The 17,004-nt window shown below is 30.1% G+C and overlaps 3 protein-coding genes across 4 annotated transcripts; 2 read left to right on the forward strand and 1 right to left on the reverse strand.

The window, feature by feature from the left end:
• Positions 1 to 1,131: 1,131 nt before the first annotated feature.
• On the forward strand, positions 1,132 to 7,681 carry LOC130895822 (zinc finger protein 271-like). Its single transcript, XM_057803373.1, has 4 exons — positions 1,132 to 1,527; positions 2,064 to 3,263; positions 5,077 to 5,478; positions 6,177 to 7,681. The coding sequence occupies exons 1-4, from the start codon at positions 1,248 to 1,250 to the stop codon at positions 7,679 to 7,681; spliced, it is 3,387 nt and encodes a 1,128-aa protein (XP_057659356.1). The 5' UTR covers positions 1,132 to 1,247.
• A 2,561-nt stretch (positions 7,682 to 10,242) lies between these two features.
• LOC130895481 (zinc finger protein ZFP2-like) lies at positions 10,243 to 12,763 on the reverse strand. Its single transcript, XM_057802796.1, has 2 exons — positions 12,392 to 12,763; positions 10,243 to 11,860 (listed from the first exon to the last, which is right to left on the reverse strand). Exons 1-2 carry the CDS (start codon positions 12,723 to 12,725, stop codon positions 10,356 to 10,358), a joined length of 1,839 nt encoding a protein of 612 aa, XP_057658779.1. The 5' UTR covers positions 12,726 to 12,763; the 3' UTR covers positions 10,243 to 10,355.
• Positions 12,764 to 13,098: 335 nt separating this feature from the next.
• On the forward strand, positions 13,099 to 16,513 carry LOC130895483 (zinc finger protein OZF-like). 2 transcript variants are annotated; one of them, XM_057802800.1, is made up of 2 exons: positions 13,099 to 13,569; positions 14,520 to 16,513. In XM_057802800.1, exons 1-2 carry the CDS (start codon positions 13,242 to 13,244, stop codon positions 15,842 to 15,844), a joined length of 1,653 nt encoding a protein of 550 aa, XP_057658783.1. In that variant the 5' UTR covers positions 13,099 to 13,241; the 3' UTR covers positions 15,845 to 16,513. The 2 variants fall into 2 exon arrangements, with proteins under 2 accessions (XP_057658783.1, XP_057658785.1); XM_057802802.1 differs by having other exon boundaries at positions 13,129 to 13,569; positions 14,526 to 16,513.
• Positions 16,514 to 17,004: the final 491 nt, after the last annotated feature.

The raw sequence follows: 17,004 nt of genomic DNA on the forward strand, positions 1-17,004 counted from the left end.
GAAAGAAATGTAAACTGTTCCATTCAATATTTATAATTTCTCTCAGCACTATTTTCAAATTTGTGGCGATGTGGGCCTGAAGAATTTCCCAATTTTTTTGTGTTTTATAAGTATCAGAGGAAAATGTTTTCCCAAAAAAGCGACATTATTGGCAGCGTTTTGATAAATTAAAGCAGGGAAATGGCATACCATTAAGGGGATTAATATTAAATAAATTATAGTATTTGAATATTTTTCATTATAAAAGATAAATTCTCGTCACAATTTCTAAAGTAGCCTTAATTTTAATAGTTTGTTTCAATTACTTGTATTAATATATTTTGCTTATCAGTTTGATCTGAGTTGAAAATTACTATTGTAACATCCCATTCGGCTTTGAAGATATTAATTCCCTCCGTTCGAGAAATTCAATAAAACCGCAGAATATATTCTAAATCGTCCTCTACCTATCTGCACTTTAAATCAAAATGAATTTGTGGTGAATTTATTCTTTATATTCGCAGGTAAGTTTTTTTTTGTTTTTTATCATTGTTATCATAAAAATAAGTAATAATAAAAAGTAATGGCTAACTCGATTACGATCTGATTGTTCGAAAAGCAATCCGGATCGCGTTCACTGAAGTTCTGAACTGAACCAAAATTGATTCGAAATCAGATCTACCAAAAATGATTCCGAACGATCATAGCAAGTACGCCGGCTCCACAAGTCTTTCGACTATCTTTGGTCAAATTCCTTTACTCCAAGAACATCTTGATGACGCTCTTAATCAAGCGTGCGCATTATATCGATCCATATAATGGTTACCAATTGATTCAGAATCGATTCAAACTTTAATTGCGACAAAGCTATTATCTATAATTACTATAACCTGTTCGGAATTAATAATTAACGGAATCGATGTGACCGACGAACACGAAACTGATCCAATAATTCAAAACATTTGAAAGGAATTAAGAAATCGGTCGCTAAATTGATTCGGAATCATATTCACGAACGAAGCTACTTCTTCGTTCGGTTTCAGAACTTCAGTGAACGCGATCCAGATTACTTTTCGAGCAATCAGGTCATGATTGGGTTAATGATTTGTTCCAACAAAATTCGAATATTTGTTCTGTGGTTTCGACAAACAGATGATGTATTGATGTGGCAAATGTTGTTAAACAATGATAATTATTACATTTTTTTTATTTATTAATTCTATATAAATAAGAAATCGAAACTATAGCAAGAGGTTATTAAGAAAGTAATGGATATCCAAAATGATAAAGAAGAAATTGATATCCACGATGATATTCTGTCGAATATCAATGTAAAACAAGAAATGATTGTCGAAGTATCAAAAATTCAAAATATAAATGAACAAATGAATGGAATTTATTCAATCAAACAAGAAGTAAACAATGAAATAATTGATAACCATGCGGACGCAGCCAATGAAACAAAAATGAGCATTCTCAGTACTCACATTGCAAGAAACAAACTGGGATATTTAAAAGTTAACCGTGTAAAGCTAATTAAATCAAAAAGTAAGTTGAACTAATGTATGAATACTTTTGTGTTACATATAATTCGTTGATATTTGCATATTCTTTGAATACTGGGTAGCCAGAGATATTTTTAATTTCTATTTAACTTTAAAGGTGTAATAACATATATTGACAATATTTGTTTCTTATCAGAAGTATAATTCAGAAAAATTTGACTGTTTTGAGGTGCTATTTGATATTTTTCTCTCTCAGTTTAGAAAGTACATTAAAATATTTACAGGCTTTCCAACCTTGTCATATTTGAATGAAAAATTGTTATTGTTTAATCTTATGATTATTGTGTAGATCTGTCTGGGCTACATCCACACTTTCCCAGTTATTCAACTGTACTTTTAATAATTTTCCTTCCTTCTAGGTATTTTTTTCATATTTGGTTCATTTTCTATCAATAGATACTATTGTATTTATTACTAACTCCATTTTTCTTTTTCATGACAATATGCACATTTACAAAAAGTATTGTTTTCATTCTTCTGCAAGCAAATTACAAATTTTCAACCACTTGTCTTTAACAGTTACAGGGCTGATAAGAAAAGGGAAATATATTCAACCAAATGCTATGGGATTAATGATATGTGTATATTGTGGGAAGTTATACACAAAACAAGTAGAATTGTTAAGGCACATAACAATGAATCATTGTATGAAACAAAACAAATTATTTTCAAAGTGTAACAATCACCATAAAAGTGATACCTGTATTATGGGAAATCTTGATATAAAAAGTGAAATTGAGGTAGTTGAACCTGAATTAAAAGTAGAGTTGCAAGAAACCATGAATCATTTGGATGTTACTGATAGTTTAAACACACGTGTACATGAGAAATTACCTGTAAAAGGAACTAATTCAAATATGTCATCGAATACTTACACTAGGGCAAAACCATTTAAATGTGACATTTGTTCAAAAACTTTTCGATATACAAGTTACTTGAAGAAACATTTGCGTAGTCATACAGGAGAAAAGCCATTCAAATGTAACATTTGTTTAAAAACTTTTTCACAGATAGGTAGTTTGAATATACATGTTCGCAATCATACAGGAGAAAAGCCATTCAAATGTGGTATTTGTATGAAATCTTTTACAAATAAAAGTAGTTTGAATATACATTTACGGAGTCATACAGGAGAAAAGCCATTCAAATGTGACATTTGTATGAAATCTTTTACAAATAAAAATGGTTTGAATACACATTCAAAAAATCACGCAGGTGAAAAGCCATTTAAATGTGATATTTGTTTGAAATCTTTCACACGGAAAAGAATTTTAAATAGACATTTAAAAAGTCACACAGGTGAAAAGCCATTTGAGTGTAGCATTTGCATGAAATCCTTTACAAATAAAAATAATTTGAATACACATTTAAAAAGTCACACAGGTGAAAAACCATTTAAATGTGGCATTTGTATGAAATCTTTTACACATAAAAGTAGTTTAAATACACATTTGCCTAGTCATACAGGAGAAAAGCTGTTCAAATGTGGTTTTTGTATGAAATCTTTCACATATAAAAGTAGTTTAAATCCACATTTACGAAGTCACACAGGAGAAAAGCCATTTGAATGTGGCAGTTGTTTGAAATCTTTCACATATAAAAGTAGTTTGAATATACATTTACGAAGACATACAGGTGAAAAGCCATTCAAATGTGGCATTTGTATGAAATATTTCACATATAAAACTAGTTTGACTAAACATTTAAGAAGTCACATTGGTGAATAGCCAAACTATTTTTTTAATTGTGATATTTGTTCATAATCATTTTCACATAAAAATAGATCAAATACATATATGCTTATTCACTCTGGAGAAAAGCCATTCAAATATGATGTTTTATATATAAAGGTAGTTTAAATAGACATTTGCATAGTCCACAGGAGGTAATCCATTTAATTGTGGTATTTGTATGAAATCTTTTACACATAACTATTTTGCATCGAATGCGAAGAAACATTGTTTTTTTTTTGAGACATAACTGTATTGATTTGTTATATATAAATCAAGTGCAATTAAATAGAGTATTTTTTGTTTTCCCAAACAAAATAAACGGCGAATTACTACAACTAACACAGCTGTTCAGACACAGATTTAATCGCAACAAGCAGAGGATAATTCTTTGCCAAGTTTTCTACATGTACAGACCATTGGAGGGCACCGTTAATATGTAGACCAAGAAACTTGAACGAATTTGAGGATCGTATTAAGTCACTATTGAGTGTTTGAAGAGAGATCATTCGCGTCAGACCAAAACTTAGTAGTAATAAGATATTTGCCTATGGTAGAATGTAAAGCTTGTATATCTGGACCACTCCAGGTTACGCTGGTGTCATATGTGAATAAAGTGAATTTACCATAAATTTGTAAGTTTGGGACATCATTAATGAATAGCAAACAAAGAACTGAACCCTGAGGTACACCACTGCTAGATGACAATTTACTTAAAACTTTGCCATTAGCTCTTATCAATTGTTTTTGACATTCAAAGTAAGATTCAAACCATTCTAAGGAAACACCTCGGATGCCATAATATTCTAGTTTGTTAATCAGAATTTCATGATCAACACAATCGAAGGCATTAGCGAAATCACTAATCAATCAATAAAATTTATTGTTAAGTGAGGTATATATTTCATTGGTAAATTTGTTGTATTTCTGAATTCCTTTGTCAGTTTGGCCTCTGTCTGTATTTAGGAAACTGGTCTAGTTCAGTTATTTCAAGTGCATTGAAAAAATAGCATGTGTTGATGTGTGACCTCTGTTGTCATTCGTGATCAGTTTATTGTATCTTTTAAGGTGTAAAATGCTCTAATATTGTTATGATATCCTCCTAATATGTTCAATATACTGTAATGTCAACATTAATTCAATCTTCATTTGTCTACCCATAATACACCAATACTTCACTTACAATGTGAGCCACTTGATTGATGCAATATGATCTTTCCGTCTTACAGCATTTTAGGTATTATGAAATGTCAAAAATTTACAAGTTGATGATTTATAAAATTTCTGCTTACAAGTTGATGATTTATTAAATTTCTATTTACTGATGTAAAATTAAAGTCAAATTAATTCTTAAAACAACTATATCCAAAAATTCGCTAAAAACAGTAAACAAAGCTCACATAACCTCAAAATCTGTTAACTTCAAATTCAACTTATAGTACGATCAGTTATTCACTTAAGTGAATTATATCGTCTCTTTTTATGATTGCTACTGTCAATTCAAAGAAACGTGTGTGTGTGTGTGTGTGTGTGTGAGATAGTATAGAGAAAATTTGTGTTTGATAAATCGTAGATCACGTGATAGAGAAGAGATCCACCGTTCGCAGTTTGTAGATAATAATTAAGGTAAGAATTTGTTAACGCACAAATATTCTAGCGTTCATTACCTAGATAAACAGGACAAAAGCAAATCATATATTCAATTTTATTGTTTGATTTAACGTGATCATCATCATATCAATCATTTGTTCCAAGGATTTGACAAATTGCATTTGCTTTTTCTATGGCTATGATGTATTGAGGTTATATGTCTTATATAGTTGAAATTGTGATTTATTCTTTCAGTTTTGTACTTATTAAGATTATTAACAAAGACATGGATATCCAAAATATTAAAGAAGAAATTGATATCCAAATTGTTAAAGAAGAAATAGATATCCACAATGATATTTTGTCGAATATCGATATGAAACAAGAATTAATTGACGAAATATCTACGATAAAAATTGAAAATACAAGTGAACATATAAATGGAATTTATTCAATCAAACAAGAAGTAAATGAAGACCAGAATAGAACTAAAATATTTGATAACCGTTTCGATGTAGCCAGTAAAACAAAAAGGAATATGCTCAGTTCTCATATCTTAAGAAACAAACTGGGATATTTAAAAGTTGACGGTGGAAAGCGATCTAAGTCGAGAGGTAAGTAGAACTGATTAATGGGGTTAATGATTGTCTATATTGTGAGAATTTATAAACGGAACAAGCAGAATTGTTATGGCACTTAATCAAATTCTTTCTCATCGAAAAGACTTCACACAGAAAAATCATTTGAATGAAATATTTCACTCAAAAGTATTTTGAATATATCTTTGACAACACAGACGAAAAGTTATTAAAAAGTAACATTTGTTTGAATAATTATTATTGTCATGGAAAATATCTACAAATTAATTTATGTTTATTAATATCTTAAAGCCGTATCCTCATTCGCGCGCGATGATGAGAAGTACCCATGAAGAATGAGTGTGGATTTGATTCGCATATTTTGCGCGGCTCGTTTCTAGAAAATTGTCAGACTCCACATTTGTGGGTTGCTCAATTGGAATTGCCATAGACAGTTGTGTTTCTGACACCACAATGCTGCATACAAAATGAGCACCTGCCATAGTGTTTTAACTGTCTATACTTACTACAAATAAACTTTGATTGAGAAAACTACAAGAAGTGCATTCGGGTCAAGAGTGTGAACTATACTGTGATCCGGGCATGAACCTGCTAGTGTAGACTATAGGCAATCTTAGCTATGATTTGTGCTGCTTTTCACGCAGTGATCATCGTGCGAGTGTGGATCGGCCATAATACTTTCTGCAAATTATTTAATAATTTGTCTTTAATAGTTACAGGGCTGATGAGAAATTTACAACCAAATGCTATGGGGTTAAAGATATGTATATATTGTGGGAAATTATACACACAACAAGTGGAATTGTTACGGCACTCAGCAATACATTATTGTATAAAAAGAAAAAAATTATATAAAATAAAAATCAACCATAAAAATAAAAGTGATACCTGCATTATGGAAAATCATGATATAAAAGATGAAATTGAGGTAGTTGAACATGAATTTAAAGTGGAGTTGCAGGAAACCAAAAATCAGTTAAATATTACTGATAATTTAAATTTAAATATGGATTTGAATACTTACTCCGGAACAAAACCATTTAAATGTGATATTTGCTTGAAAACATTTTTAAGGAAAACTAATTTGAAGACACATTTGCGTATCCATACAGGAGAAAAGCCATTTAAATGTGATATTTGCTTGAAAAAGTTTTTAAGAAAAACGAATTTGAAGTCACATTTGCGTATCCATACAGGAGAAAAGCCGTTCAAATGTGATATTTGCTTGAGAACTTTCTTTCTTAAATCTAACTTGAAAAGACATTTACGTTGTCACACAGGAGAAAAGCCATTCAAATGTGAAGTTTGCTTAAAAAGATTTTCACAGAAACATAATTTTGATACCCATATGCGTAGTCATACTGGAGAAAAGCCATGCTGTGACATTTGTTTGAAATCTTTTACATGTACAGATAATTTGAAGAAACATTTGCTTATTCATACAGGAGAAAAAACATTTAAATGTGATATTTGCTTGAAAACATTTTTAAGAAAAACTAATTTGAAGACACATTTGCGGAGCCATACAGGAGAAAAACCATTCAAATGCGACATTTGTTTGAAAACTTTCTTACTTAAATCTAATTTGAATAGACATTTACGTTGTCACACAGGAGAAAAGCCATTCAAATGTGACATTTGTTTGAAAAAATTTTCTCAGAAACGTTATTTTGATACACATTTGCGTAGTCATACAGGAGAGAAGCCATGCTGTGACATTTGTTTGAAAACTTTCACATGTACGGATAATTTGAAAAAACATTCGCGTATTCATACAGGAGAAAAACCATTTAAATGTGATATTTGCTCGAAAACTTTTTTAAGAAAAACTAATTTGAATACACATTTGCGGAGCCATACAGGAGAAAAACCATTCAAATGTGACATTTGTCTGAATTCATTTCGATATGCAAATAATTTGAAGAGACATTTGCGCATTCATACAGAAGATGAAACATTTAAATGTGATATTTGTTTGAAAACATTTTTAAGAAAAACCAATTTGAATACACATTTGCTTATCCATACAGGAGAAAAGCCATTCAAATGTGACATTTGTTTGAAAACTTTTACACAAATAAGTAGTTTAAATAGACATTTGCTTAGTCATACAGAAGAAAAACCATTCAAATGTGATATGTGTTTAAAAACTTTTACACAGATAAGTAGTTTGAGGAGACATTTGCGTAGTCACGCAGAAGAAAAGCAGCGTGATTGAAATTGTACTGAAAGAAAATATATTTAAACAGAGTTTGCAATAATGGAAGGAGATCAAGATGTGGAAGTTAAATTACAAAGTTGTAGGTAATAAAAATGCCTACAACTTTTGTTTTTACACTTTTTTCACATAACCTCAAAATTCAAATAACCAAGTTTCTGCTCATTGATTATTATCTTGAAATAAATATATAAAAAGATTTTGATTCTGTTAGATAACCCGCGACTAATGAAAGGGTTAAAAAAAAGTCGGTTAGGTCTTTTGTCTTGAAGTAGAAATTTCAAGGAATCAAACCCCATATTTTCACGTGAGAAGTTTCGACATAAACTCACCCCCTTTCCCTTTCAGACCTCAGATTGCCAGTAAATTATTTTTTTTTTCATTTTTATCATATTCTCCTCCTTTTGCGATCGGTTTCATCCTACTATTATTTTGTTTTGTTCCAAAAATTAAATTTAGCATTACCGATTTATACAATCAGGCAACAGTTTTGGGGATGATCTGTGTTTGAAAATGGCCGAAATTAGCGAAATTCATTCTAATGATGCAGGTATCACAATATTGTACAGCCGTGTATTAAAATCGTGGAGATAGATCCGCGTTTTCCGGTAAATGTAGAAAAAAATAAGGACTGTTACGTTCCTTGGGCCGGCCCTGTCCATTTACTATGGAATTTTAAAAAATTCGGTGAATCATGCGGCGTATATTTTTTGTATATAATATATTTCTTCTAAATAATTTCTAGGAAAGTCTATTTATTTATTTCTTTTTGTTCTAGAAGTTTATAGATTTTTATTTGTGATATATAAATAAGTTAATGTAACGCAGTAAGTTCAGTTTTAAATAAATAGTCGATTGAATTAGTAAAAAGTAATTATTTATGTGATATTTATAAGTAAATTATTGTAAGTGTCAAGTGTATGGTATAATATGTAAATAAATTAAGTACGCAAGATACAGTGTTTATTAATTCACCCCACGAATAGAAAGAGTATAAATATATACGAAAAACGTTACAAAACGCATTTGTATGAAATCTTTTTCACATAGAACCAATTTGAATATACATTTGCAAATTCCTACAGGATAGAAGCCATTCAAATGTGATATTTGTAATACGTAAGTATTCGAAAGCTCGGGAATATATTAGAGTTAGTACACCTTATTGTTTAATTTTGTCACAATCCCACAACGAAAACGCTCGCATATATACATTGCGATAACGCATTCTTCGTTCCGGTGCTATTTATCGCTGCTGTCATACCTAACCTCGCAATTTGTATCTAATTACAACAATTTATTATGTTTGTCAAAAGAAAAAGGTAGGACTTGACGAAAACAACGAACACGTGGAAAATTTTTATTATCAGAAATAAACTTGCTTATGAAATTATTTATTGAAAGAATAGGGCTTATCGATAGGGTTGCCTACCTTATAGATGTTCCAATACACAGTTTCCTATGTAGATCTCTAGAATACACATAGATAAATCAATTATTAACATTTATAATTTAGAATTATGCTTTCAAATTGGTTACATTAACAAAATGTCAATTTCTGGATTGGTAGATCTGTGCTCGGAAATCAGTTAATTATGTTTGTGAGGTTAAGATGAATTTGATTGACTAATAAGATTGATTTATTTTCTTTTGTTGACAATTTTATATTCAAATAAATTCTTCCTTCTTATTTTGTAGGTAAGTTAATTATTATGTTTGTATTCTTTAGTTTAATAAATATGTTGCAAATTCAATAGTGATTCTTTTCTTTTGATTAACTATGAATTAATTTATTTGTTTCACCTAAAAGTCTATTTTGTTTAAAAATACGGCACCAGGAAGGTTAATTGCAGTTTCCCTTGGGTCACAACTGACTTAATTATAAAAATGTGACTCAAGTTTATTTCCTAATGTTTCGGGTAAGTTAAATCTCAACACTTTTAAGCCTTTTTTTTCTTGTCCTTGTTATTGATTCACTCGAAAAACTTCTATACACTTCCCTTCCCTTGCCAATAAGATTGTCATTCCCCTCTGTTCTTTTTTTTTCTCGCCTTATATACCTTTTTTGTCTTTCCTTCAATTGTCTCACTTGCATCCCTGGAAAAAATAACTCTGAATTTGTAGTGGACGCATCCACCAAATTTTAGATACTACCGTAATCGAACAGGACCGACTTCACGGTCTATGTCGTGGAAGAGTTCGTAACAATAATATTCAACTGTCATTTTTGTATACTTTTATCGCTATTAAATAATTTCTTCCCATCATACAATGGCTATAAAGTTACTATGTTTTTTAAATACTTGTAATTTAAATTAAAAAATTACTATTAATATTTAAAAATTTATAGGTATTTCATACCTAAAGAGTAAAGATGAACTTTTAACGACCAGAAGACTAATAAGTGACTACCCACATAGGGATTACGAGCTCTAATTGTCTAGGTCTTGTCTATCTTGAAAGTAAATACATTTTAAATAGAGACTGTTTGTCTTAGAATTTGTGCTGATTAATGAGGAGCTCACACACACAATGGCAAGGTTATGAATTAAAAACTAGCATTTTTATTTATTATTTTTTATATAAAACATTTTCAAGTTTCAAAATCATTTTCAATACAATACAAAATATATAAACTCATCAAAGGAAACAGTTGGTTCAAATATATATTTATTCAATCTACATTTTTCTTATGTAATGAGTGCAAATGTGAATTTAAACTACTTTTAAATAAAAAAGATTCCGAACAAATATCACATTTGAATGTTTTTTCTCCTGTATGACGAATCATATGCCTCTTCAAATTATACCCATGTGAATAAGTTTTTAAACAAATGTCACATTTGAATGGCTTTTCTCCTGTGTGACTACGCATATGTCTCTTCAAATTACATCCATGTGAATAAGTTTTAAAACAAATGTCACATTTATATGGTTTTTCTCCGGTATGGGTCCGCAAATGTTTTTTCAAATCACTTGTCTGTAAAAAACTTTTCAAACAAATGTCACATTTAAATGGCTTTTCTCCTGTATGGATACGCAAATGTTTTTTCAAATCACTTGTCTGTAAAAAAGTTTTTGAACAAATTTCACATTTGAATGGCTTTTGACCTGTATGGATACGCAAATGTTTCTTCAAATAAGTTGTCTGTAAAAAAGTTTTTAAACAAATATCACATTTGAATGGTTTGTCTCCTGAGTGACTACACATATGTCTCTTCAAATTACTCCTGTTTGAAAAAGTTTTTAAACAAATGTCACATTTGAATGGCTTTTCCCCTGTATGGATACGTAAATGTCTTTTTAAATCATTTGTCTGTAAAAAAGTTTTTAAACAAATGTCACATTTGAATGGCTTTTCTCCAGTATGAATCCGCAGATGTTTCTTCAAATCACTTGTCTGTAAAAAAGTTTTCAAACAAATGTCACATTTAAATGGCTTTTCTCCCGTATGGATACGCAAATGTTTATTTAAATCACTTGTCTGTAAAAAAGTTTTTAAACAAATATCACATTTGAATGGCTTGTCTCCTGAGTGACTACACACATGTCTCTTCAAATTACTCCTGTTTGAAAAAGTTTTCAAACAAATGTCACACTTGAATGGCTTTTCTCTCGTATGGATACGCAAATGTCTTTTTAAATCATTTGTCTGTAAAAAAGTTTTTAAACAAATGTCACATTTGAATGGCTTTTCTCCAGTATGGATACGCAAATGTTTTTTCAAATCACTTGTCTGTGAAAAAGTTTTTAAACAAATATTACATTTGTATGGCTTTTCTCCTGTGTGACTATGCATATGTATATTGAAATTACCTACAGTGTATGCATTCGATGGCATATTTGAATTTGTTCCTTCTACAGATGAATTTGAACCCCCATGTACATGTTTGTTTAAATGATCAATAATATCCAATTGATTTGTGGTTTCCTGCAATTCCACTTTCATTTTATGTTCAACTACTTCAATTTCATCTTTTATATTAAGATTTCCCATAACACAAGTATCACTTTTATGGTGAATGTTAAACTGTGGGTATAATTTGTTTTGTTTCATACAATGAGTCATTGCTGAGTGCCATAATAATTCAACTTGTTTTGTGTATAGTTTCCCACAATACACACATATCATTAACCCCCTAAAATTTGGTTGAATATATTTTCTATTTTTCATTTGTCCTGTAAGTATTAAAGACGAGTTGTCAGAAAAAGGAAAAGCTTTGAAAAAATTTCTTCTTTGTAGCAAGAGTTAAAACATTAATACTTTTATAGCATGAAAAAGTATAATAAACTAAGAAATGAATATAATGGTGTCTATTGATAGAAAAATAAACATAAAGAATATGAATAAAAAAAACAAAATTTGAAGGTTAATTTTTACCAAACAAAGGCAGTTAAATAACTGGAAATCAGACAAATAAGCAGATCAAAAATATCTCTAGGAAATAGTAAAAAAGCCAGATATAAACTATGATGATAATGACAAATAATAACAATTATTCAATCAATTTTGTCAGGGTTCCAGAGCTGTTAAAATTTTTATGTGTACATAAAGTATGTAAAATGTTTGTAAACGTTGCTCTTATTGCAAATTATTATAATTCCCATCTATAAATTGAGAAGTCATCATCGGAATTAAATGCGTTATGAAAGTTGATATAAAGCAAAAAATAAAACAAAGTCTAAAGCAGCCATAAATCAGTCACTCACCTTTTAATTTAGTTCGCTTTCCATGGTGAACTTTTAAATATCCCAGTTTGTTTCTTATGATATGAATACTGAGTATGTTCCTTTCTGTTTTACTAGCCTCATCTACACTATTATCAAATATTTTAGCTGTATTCAAATCATTATTTACTTCTTGTTTGATTGAATAAATATCATATTTTTGTTCATTTATATTTTCAATTTTTAGCGTAGATACTTCATCAATTAGTTCTTGTTTTACATCGATATTCGACAGAAAATCATCGTATATTTCCATTTCTTCTTTAACATTTTGGATTTCCATTTCTTTTTTAATAACCTTTTGCTTTTTTTCCATTCGAATAAATGAGGTTTGTTCTTGAAAGCTGCACTGGCAGAACTAGTTCAGGAAGTGTACACTAAAGCACTCTATGTAGCAGGACCAGCACTAGTGTCGTTGTTCTTTGCGTGGTAATTTTTTATTTCATAAACCAATTATTATTGTCAAGAAATAATGAGGACAAAATTATTAATATTTTTCTTGTTTTATTTTTTATGGAAACATTTTAAAAATTGAAATTTTTGTTAATATTAGCTGATTGCTAACGGTAAAAAATGCGCTATAGTCTCTCACGCCAAGAGTGAGATGACTTTATAAATAAATACATCGGCTGTTGTAGTACAAAAGCTTCACTTAATTTTACTGAACGTGGTCATCATCATATCAATCATTTGTTCCAAGGATTTGACAAATTGCGTTTGCTTTTTCTATGGCTATGATTATCCTATGATGTATTGAGGTTATGTGTCTTATATAGTTGAAATTGTGATTTATTCTTTCAGTTTTGTACTTATTAAGATTATTAACAAAGACATGGATATCCAAAATATTAAAGAAGAAATTGATATCCAAATTGTTAAAGAAGAAATAGATATCCACAATGATATTTTGTCGAATATCGATATGAAACAAGAATTAATTGACGAAATATCTACGATAAAAATTGAAAATACAAGTGAACAAATAAATGAAATTTGTTCAATCAAACGAGAAGTGAATGATGACTTAAATACAATTAAAATATTTGAAAATCGTTTGGATGTAACTAGTAAAACAAAAAAGAATATTCTCAACACTCAAATAATAAGAAGTAAATTTGCATATTTAAATGTTGATAGTGGAAAGCAAATTAAAACAAAAGGTCGGTTTAACAGATTTAAGGCTGTTTTATTGTTAAATGTAATTCAAATGCAAATGCATATTTCCATTTAAATTTTCTGAGATATGGTTTCAAATTTAAGTTATTTTCAAAATACATTATCAATTAGAAGACCACATTTAGAAAAACTATCAATATAAATGGATGTTTAAACACCTCAAAAGGCATTATAGGCACAGGGCTTGGCGTCTGTCTACTGCTTTCCTCCATTTATTTTATTTTTATCTATTTATATTATTTTTAAGTCTTCTCTACATACTTCTATCCATTATTTCTGTGAACCCCCTCTTTTACTTTTCTTTCCTTCTCCCCTTAATATATATCTTCAAATCCAACTATCTTCATCCATTCTAACTATATGCCCTATCCAACTGAGTCTTTTATTAATTAGAGTTAGCTTATATTTTCATTGTATTTTGTTTTGAAAAGCTTTGAATAAACAAAATTATTCATTTTTTTATCTTTGAAAATGTTTCAAGTAGAAAAAAAAAGAATGTTCAGATCTATGATCATAACATAGTGGATTCAAAGATTAGTTAGAAGCAGTATGAGATATTTAAAAGTAGAAATAAGTCAATTAAAGATAAAGAACAGTTGAGATATCATCGGGCATTAAGAAAAGAAAAAAATAACAAAAATTGGACTATTTTGTTCAAACAGGCTTACTTACCTTACTGTATTATAACAAAGGATTTCCTAATGGGATACACCTTTCCTATATATATACATTCTATACATCCTTTTATACATTGATATTATTATAATAGTCATCGAGACAAAGACTTCCAAAGTGTAACGCTTCATGCTCTCGACTGTACCAGGCGTTCATATTTTTATCCTCCATAATATTGCCCCATTGCCCCCCTCTTAATCATAAACTGCCAACTCCCTTGATTCTTTCTAGAAATTATCTAATTACTTGTCTTTGACAGTTACAGGGCTGATAAGAAAAGGCAAATATATTCAACCAAATGCTACGGGATTAAAGATATGTGAATATTGTGGAAAATTATATGCGAAAAAAATAGAATTATTATGCCACATAGCAATGAACCATCGTAAAAAGCGAAACAAATTATATAATACTAAAATTCACCGTAATAGTAAAAATTATACATGTATTATGGAAAATATTAAAGTAAAAGATGAAATTGAAGTAGTTGAACATGAATTGAAAGTGGAATTGCAGGAAACCTCAAATCTGTTGGATGTTACTGATAATTTGATCAAGCGTGTATGTGAGGGTTCGAAATCATCTATAGAAGGAGGTATATCAAATATGTATTCGCATGATTACACAACAGCAAAACCATTCAAATGTGATATTTGTATAAAACCATTTGCGAGGAAAAATGATTTGAAAGTACATTTGCGAAGTCATACAGGAGAAAAACCATTCAAATGTGATATTTGTATAAAACCATTTGCGAGGAAAAATGATTTGAAGGTACATTTGCGAAGCCATACAGGAGAAAAACCTTTCAAGTGTGACATTTGTTTAAAACCATTTGCGAGGAAAAATGATTTGAAGACGCATTTGCGAAGTCATACAGGAGAAAAGCCATTCGAATGTGACATTTGCTTGAAAACATTTTCACAGAAAGTCAGTTTAAAGAAACATTCACTGATTCACACAGGGGAAAAACCATTCAAATGTGACTTTTGTTCAAAATTTTTTACAGAAAAAACTTATCTTAAAATACATTTGCGTGGTCACACAGGAGAAATGCCATTTAAATGTGAGATTTGTTTGAAACCATTGCATTGTAAAACTGATTTAACTAATCACATGCGTAGTCACACGGGGGAAAAACCATTCAAATGTCACATTTGTTGGAAACTATTTTCTAATAAAAGTAATTTAGTCAAACATGTGCGTAGTCACACGGGGGAAAAGCCTTATAAATGTGACATTTGTCTGAAACCGTTTTCACATAAAAGTAATTTGAATACACATGTGCGTAGTCACACTGGAGAGAAGCCATTCAAGTGTGACATTTGCAAGAAATATTTTACGCATAAAAGTAGTTTAAACAATCATTTGCGCAGTCACACAGGAGAAAAACCCTTCAAATGTGACGTTTGTTTGAAACAATTTTCTTCTAAAAATTATTTAAATGTACATATGTCCAATCACACGGGAGAAAAACCATTCAAATGTGACATTTGTTTGAAACCATTTTCTCATAAAACTTATCTAAAAGTACACGCGCGTATTCACACGGGAGAAATCCGTTCAAATGTGACATTAGATTAAAAACATTTTCTCGTGCAAGTGTTTCGAATGTATATTTGCATTGTTATACGGGAAAAACCATTTTCCCTTAAAGTGATATGGGTAGCACATGTTCTCAGCCCCCCAGACTTTTTGAAAGCGACCCGCCATCCAAGAAAACAATTTTTTATTCTTCCACAAACGAATTCGTACTTGATTGACTTTAAATTAAATATTGTTTGAACAGAAGGGAGGACAACCCGTCCACTTGTCTTACTCCTGTGGTGATATCGAAGGTATCTGAATTCTTTTTCTAGTTTGACCTTTCCTTTTGAGCCTTTTTTAAAAGTCTTATCTTTTCTGGTATGTTATTCTCTCTGAGCATACTTTTGATCTTATTAGGCTATCATAAGCCTTCCTAAAGTCAATAAATAGTAAATATTGGTATTGTTAAATCCTTACAAATTGCTTTTAAATTTTGATATGTTAGTTCTGAAATAAGCCATTTCACATTATAAACATTCTCCTGCTTTGTGTATTGCTCTTTAGATGAAATCCTCATTAAAGTTGACTTTGTAAAATACTTTTGATGGGTTTTTCTTATTGTTACAAACAAGTTCGCGAAATTGATCCTTAAGCCGGACCTGTCCGGCTATTATCATAAGTTAGTGTAGTGTATAGTGATTAAATAAATTAAAAACATAAGAGACAGTGTTTATTATTTCACCACGAATAGAAATCGTATAAATAAATAAGAGAAACATTACATTATTATAATACAGCCAACAACACACTAGGTAATAGTGTCTGAAATTATTGAAAATGACTCAAAGTCTATTAGACTATAATTTGGACAATCTGGAACTGTTCATACTGAACACTACACTACTAATACTACTACTATACCAGCACATAATTGTACTATTCGATGTGCGTTTCAGTTCAATTGAAAAATTATGCCCATCAATATTTCTAAGTAAGTAAGAGTTTTTACACCCGTTGTTTTTTAAGTTCAGCCATGATTAAAGACTACAAGGTGTGTTCTTCCCGAATGCTCATTTTTCACTCGTTCTGCGCATCTCTTTAGGAGCGAATTCTCATTGGCTGCTTCCCAGCTGGTGCGCAATAGCACTACTTGTAGTCGTTACATTATGAGTTCAGCTGTCTAAATACTACGAGTAATAGCACAGATAATATATATC

This window comes from Diorhabda carinulata, chromosome 6 (genome assembly GCF_026250575.1).
Source record: "Diorhabda carinulata isolate Delta chromosome 6, icDioCari1.1, whole genome shotgun sequence".
In the NCBI taxonomy this organism is placed as follows: domain Eukaryota; kingdom Metazoa; phylum Arthropoda; class Insecta; order Coleoptera; family Chrysomelidae; genus Diorhabda; species Diorhabda carinulata.

Bases quoted from the DNA above. Each gene is read 5' to 3' on its own strand.
- LOC130895483 (XM_057802800.1), top strand. From the start codon at position 13,242: ATGGATATCCAAAATATTAAAGAAGAAATTGATATCCAAATTGTTAAA. The intron at 13,570-14,519 runs GTCGGTTTAACA...TGTCTTTGACAG, and splicing joins AAAGCAAATTAAAACAAAAG to TTACAGGGCTGATAAGAAAA.
- LOC130895822 (XM_057803373.1), top strand. From the start codon at position 1,248: ATGGATATCCAAAATGATAAAGAAGAAATTGATATCCACGATGATATT. The intron at 3,264-5,076 runs GTGAATAGCCAA...TGATGTATTGAG, and splicing joins ACATTTAAGAAGTCACATTG to GTTATATGTCTTATATAGTT. The intron at 5,479-6,176 runs GTAAGTAGAACT...TGTCTTTAATAG, and splicing joins AAAGCGATCTAAGTCGAGAG to TTACAGGGCTGATGAGAAAT.
- LOC130895481 (XM_057802796.1), bottom strand. From the start codon at position 12,725: ATGGAAAAAAAGCAAAAGGTTATTAAAAAAGAAATGGAAATCCAAAAT. The intron at 11,861-12,391 runs GTGAGTGACTGA...TAATACTTACAG, and splicing joins AAAGCGAACTAAATTAAAAG to GACAAATGAAAAATAGAAAA.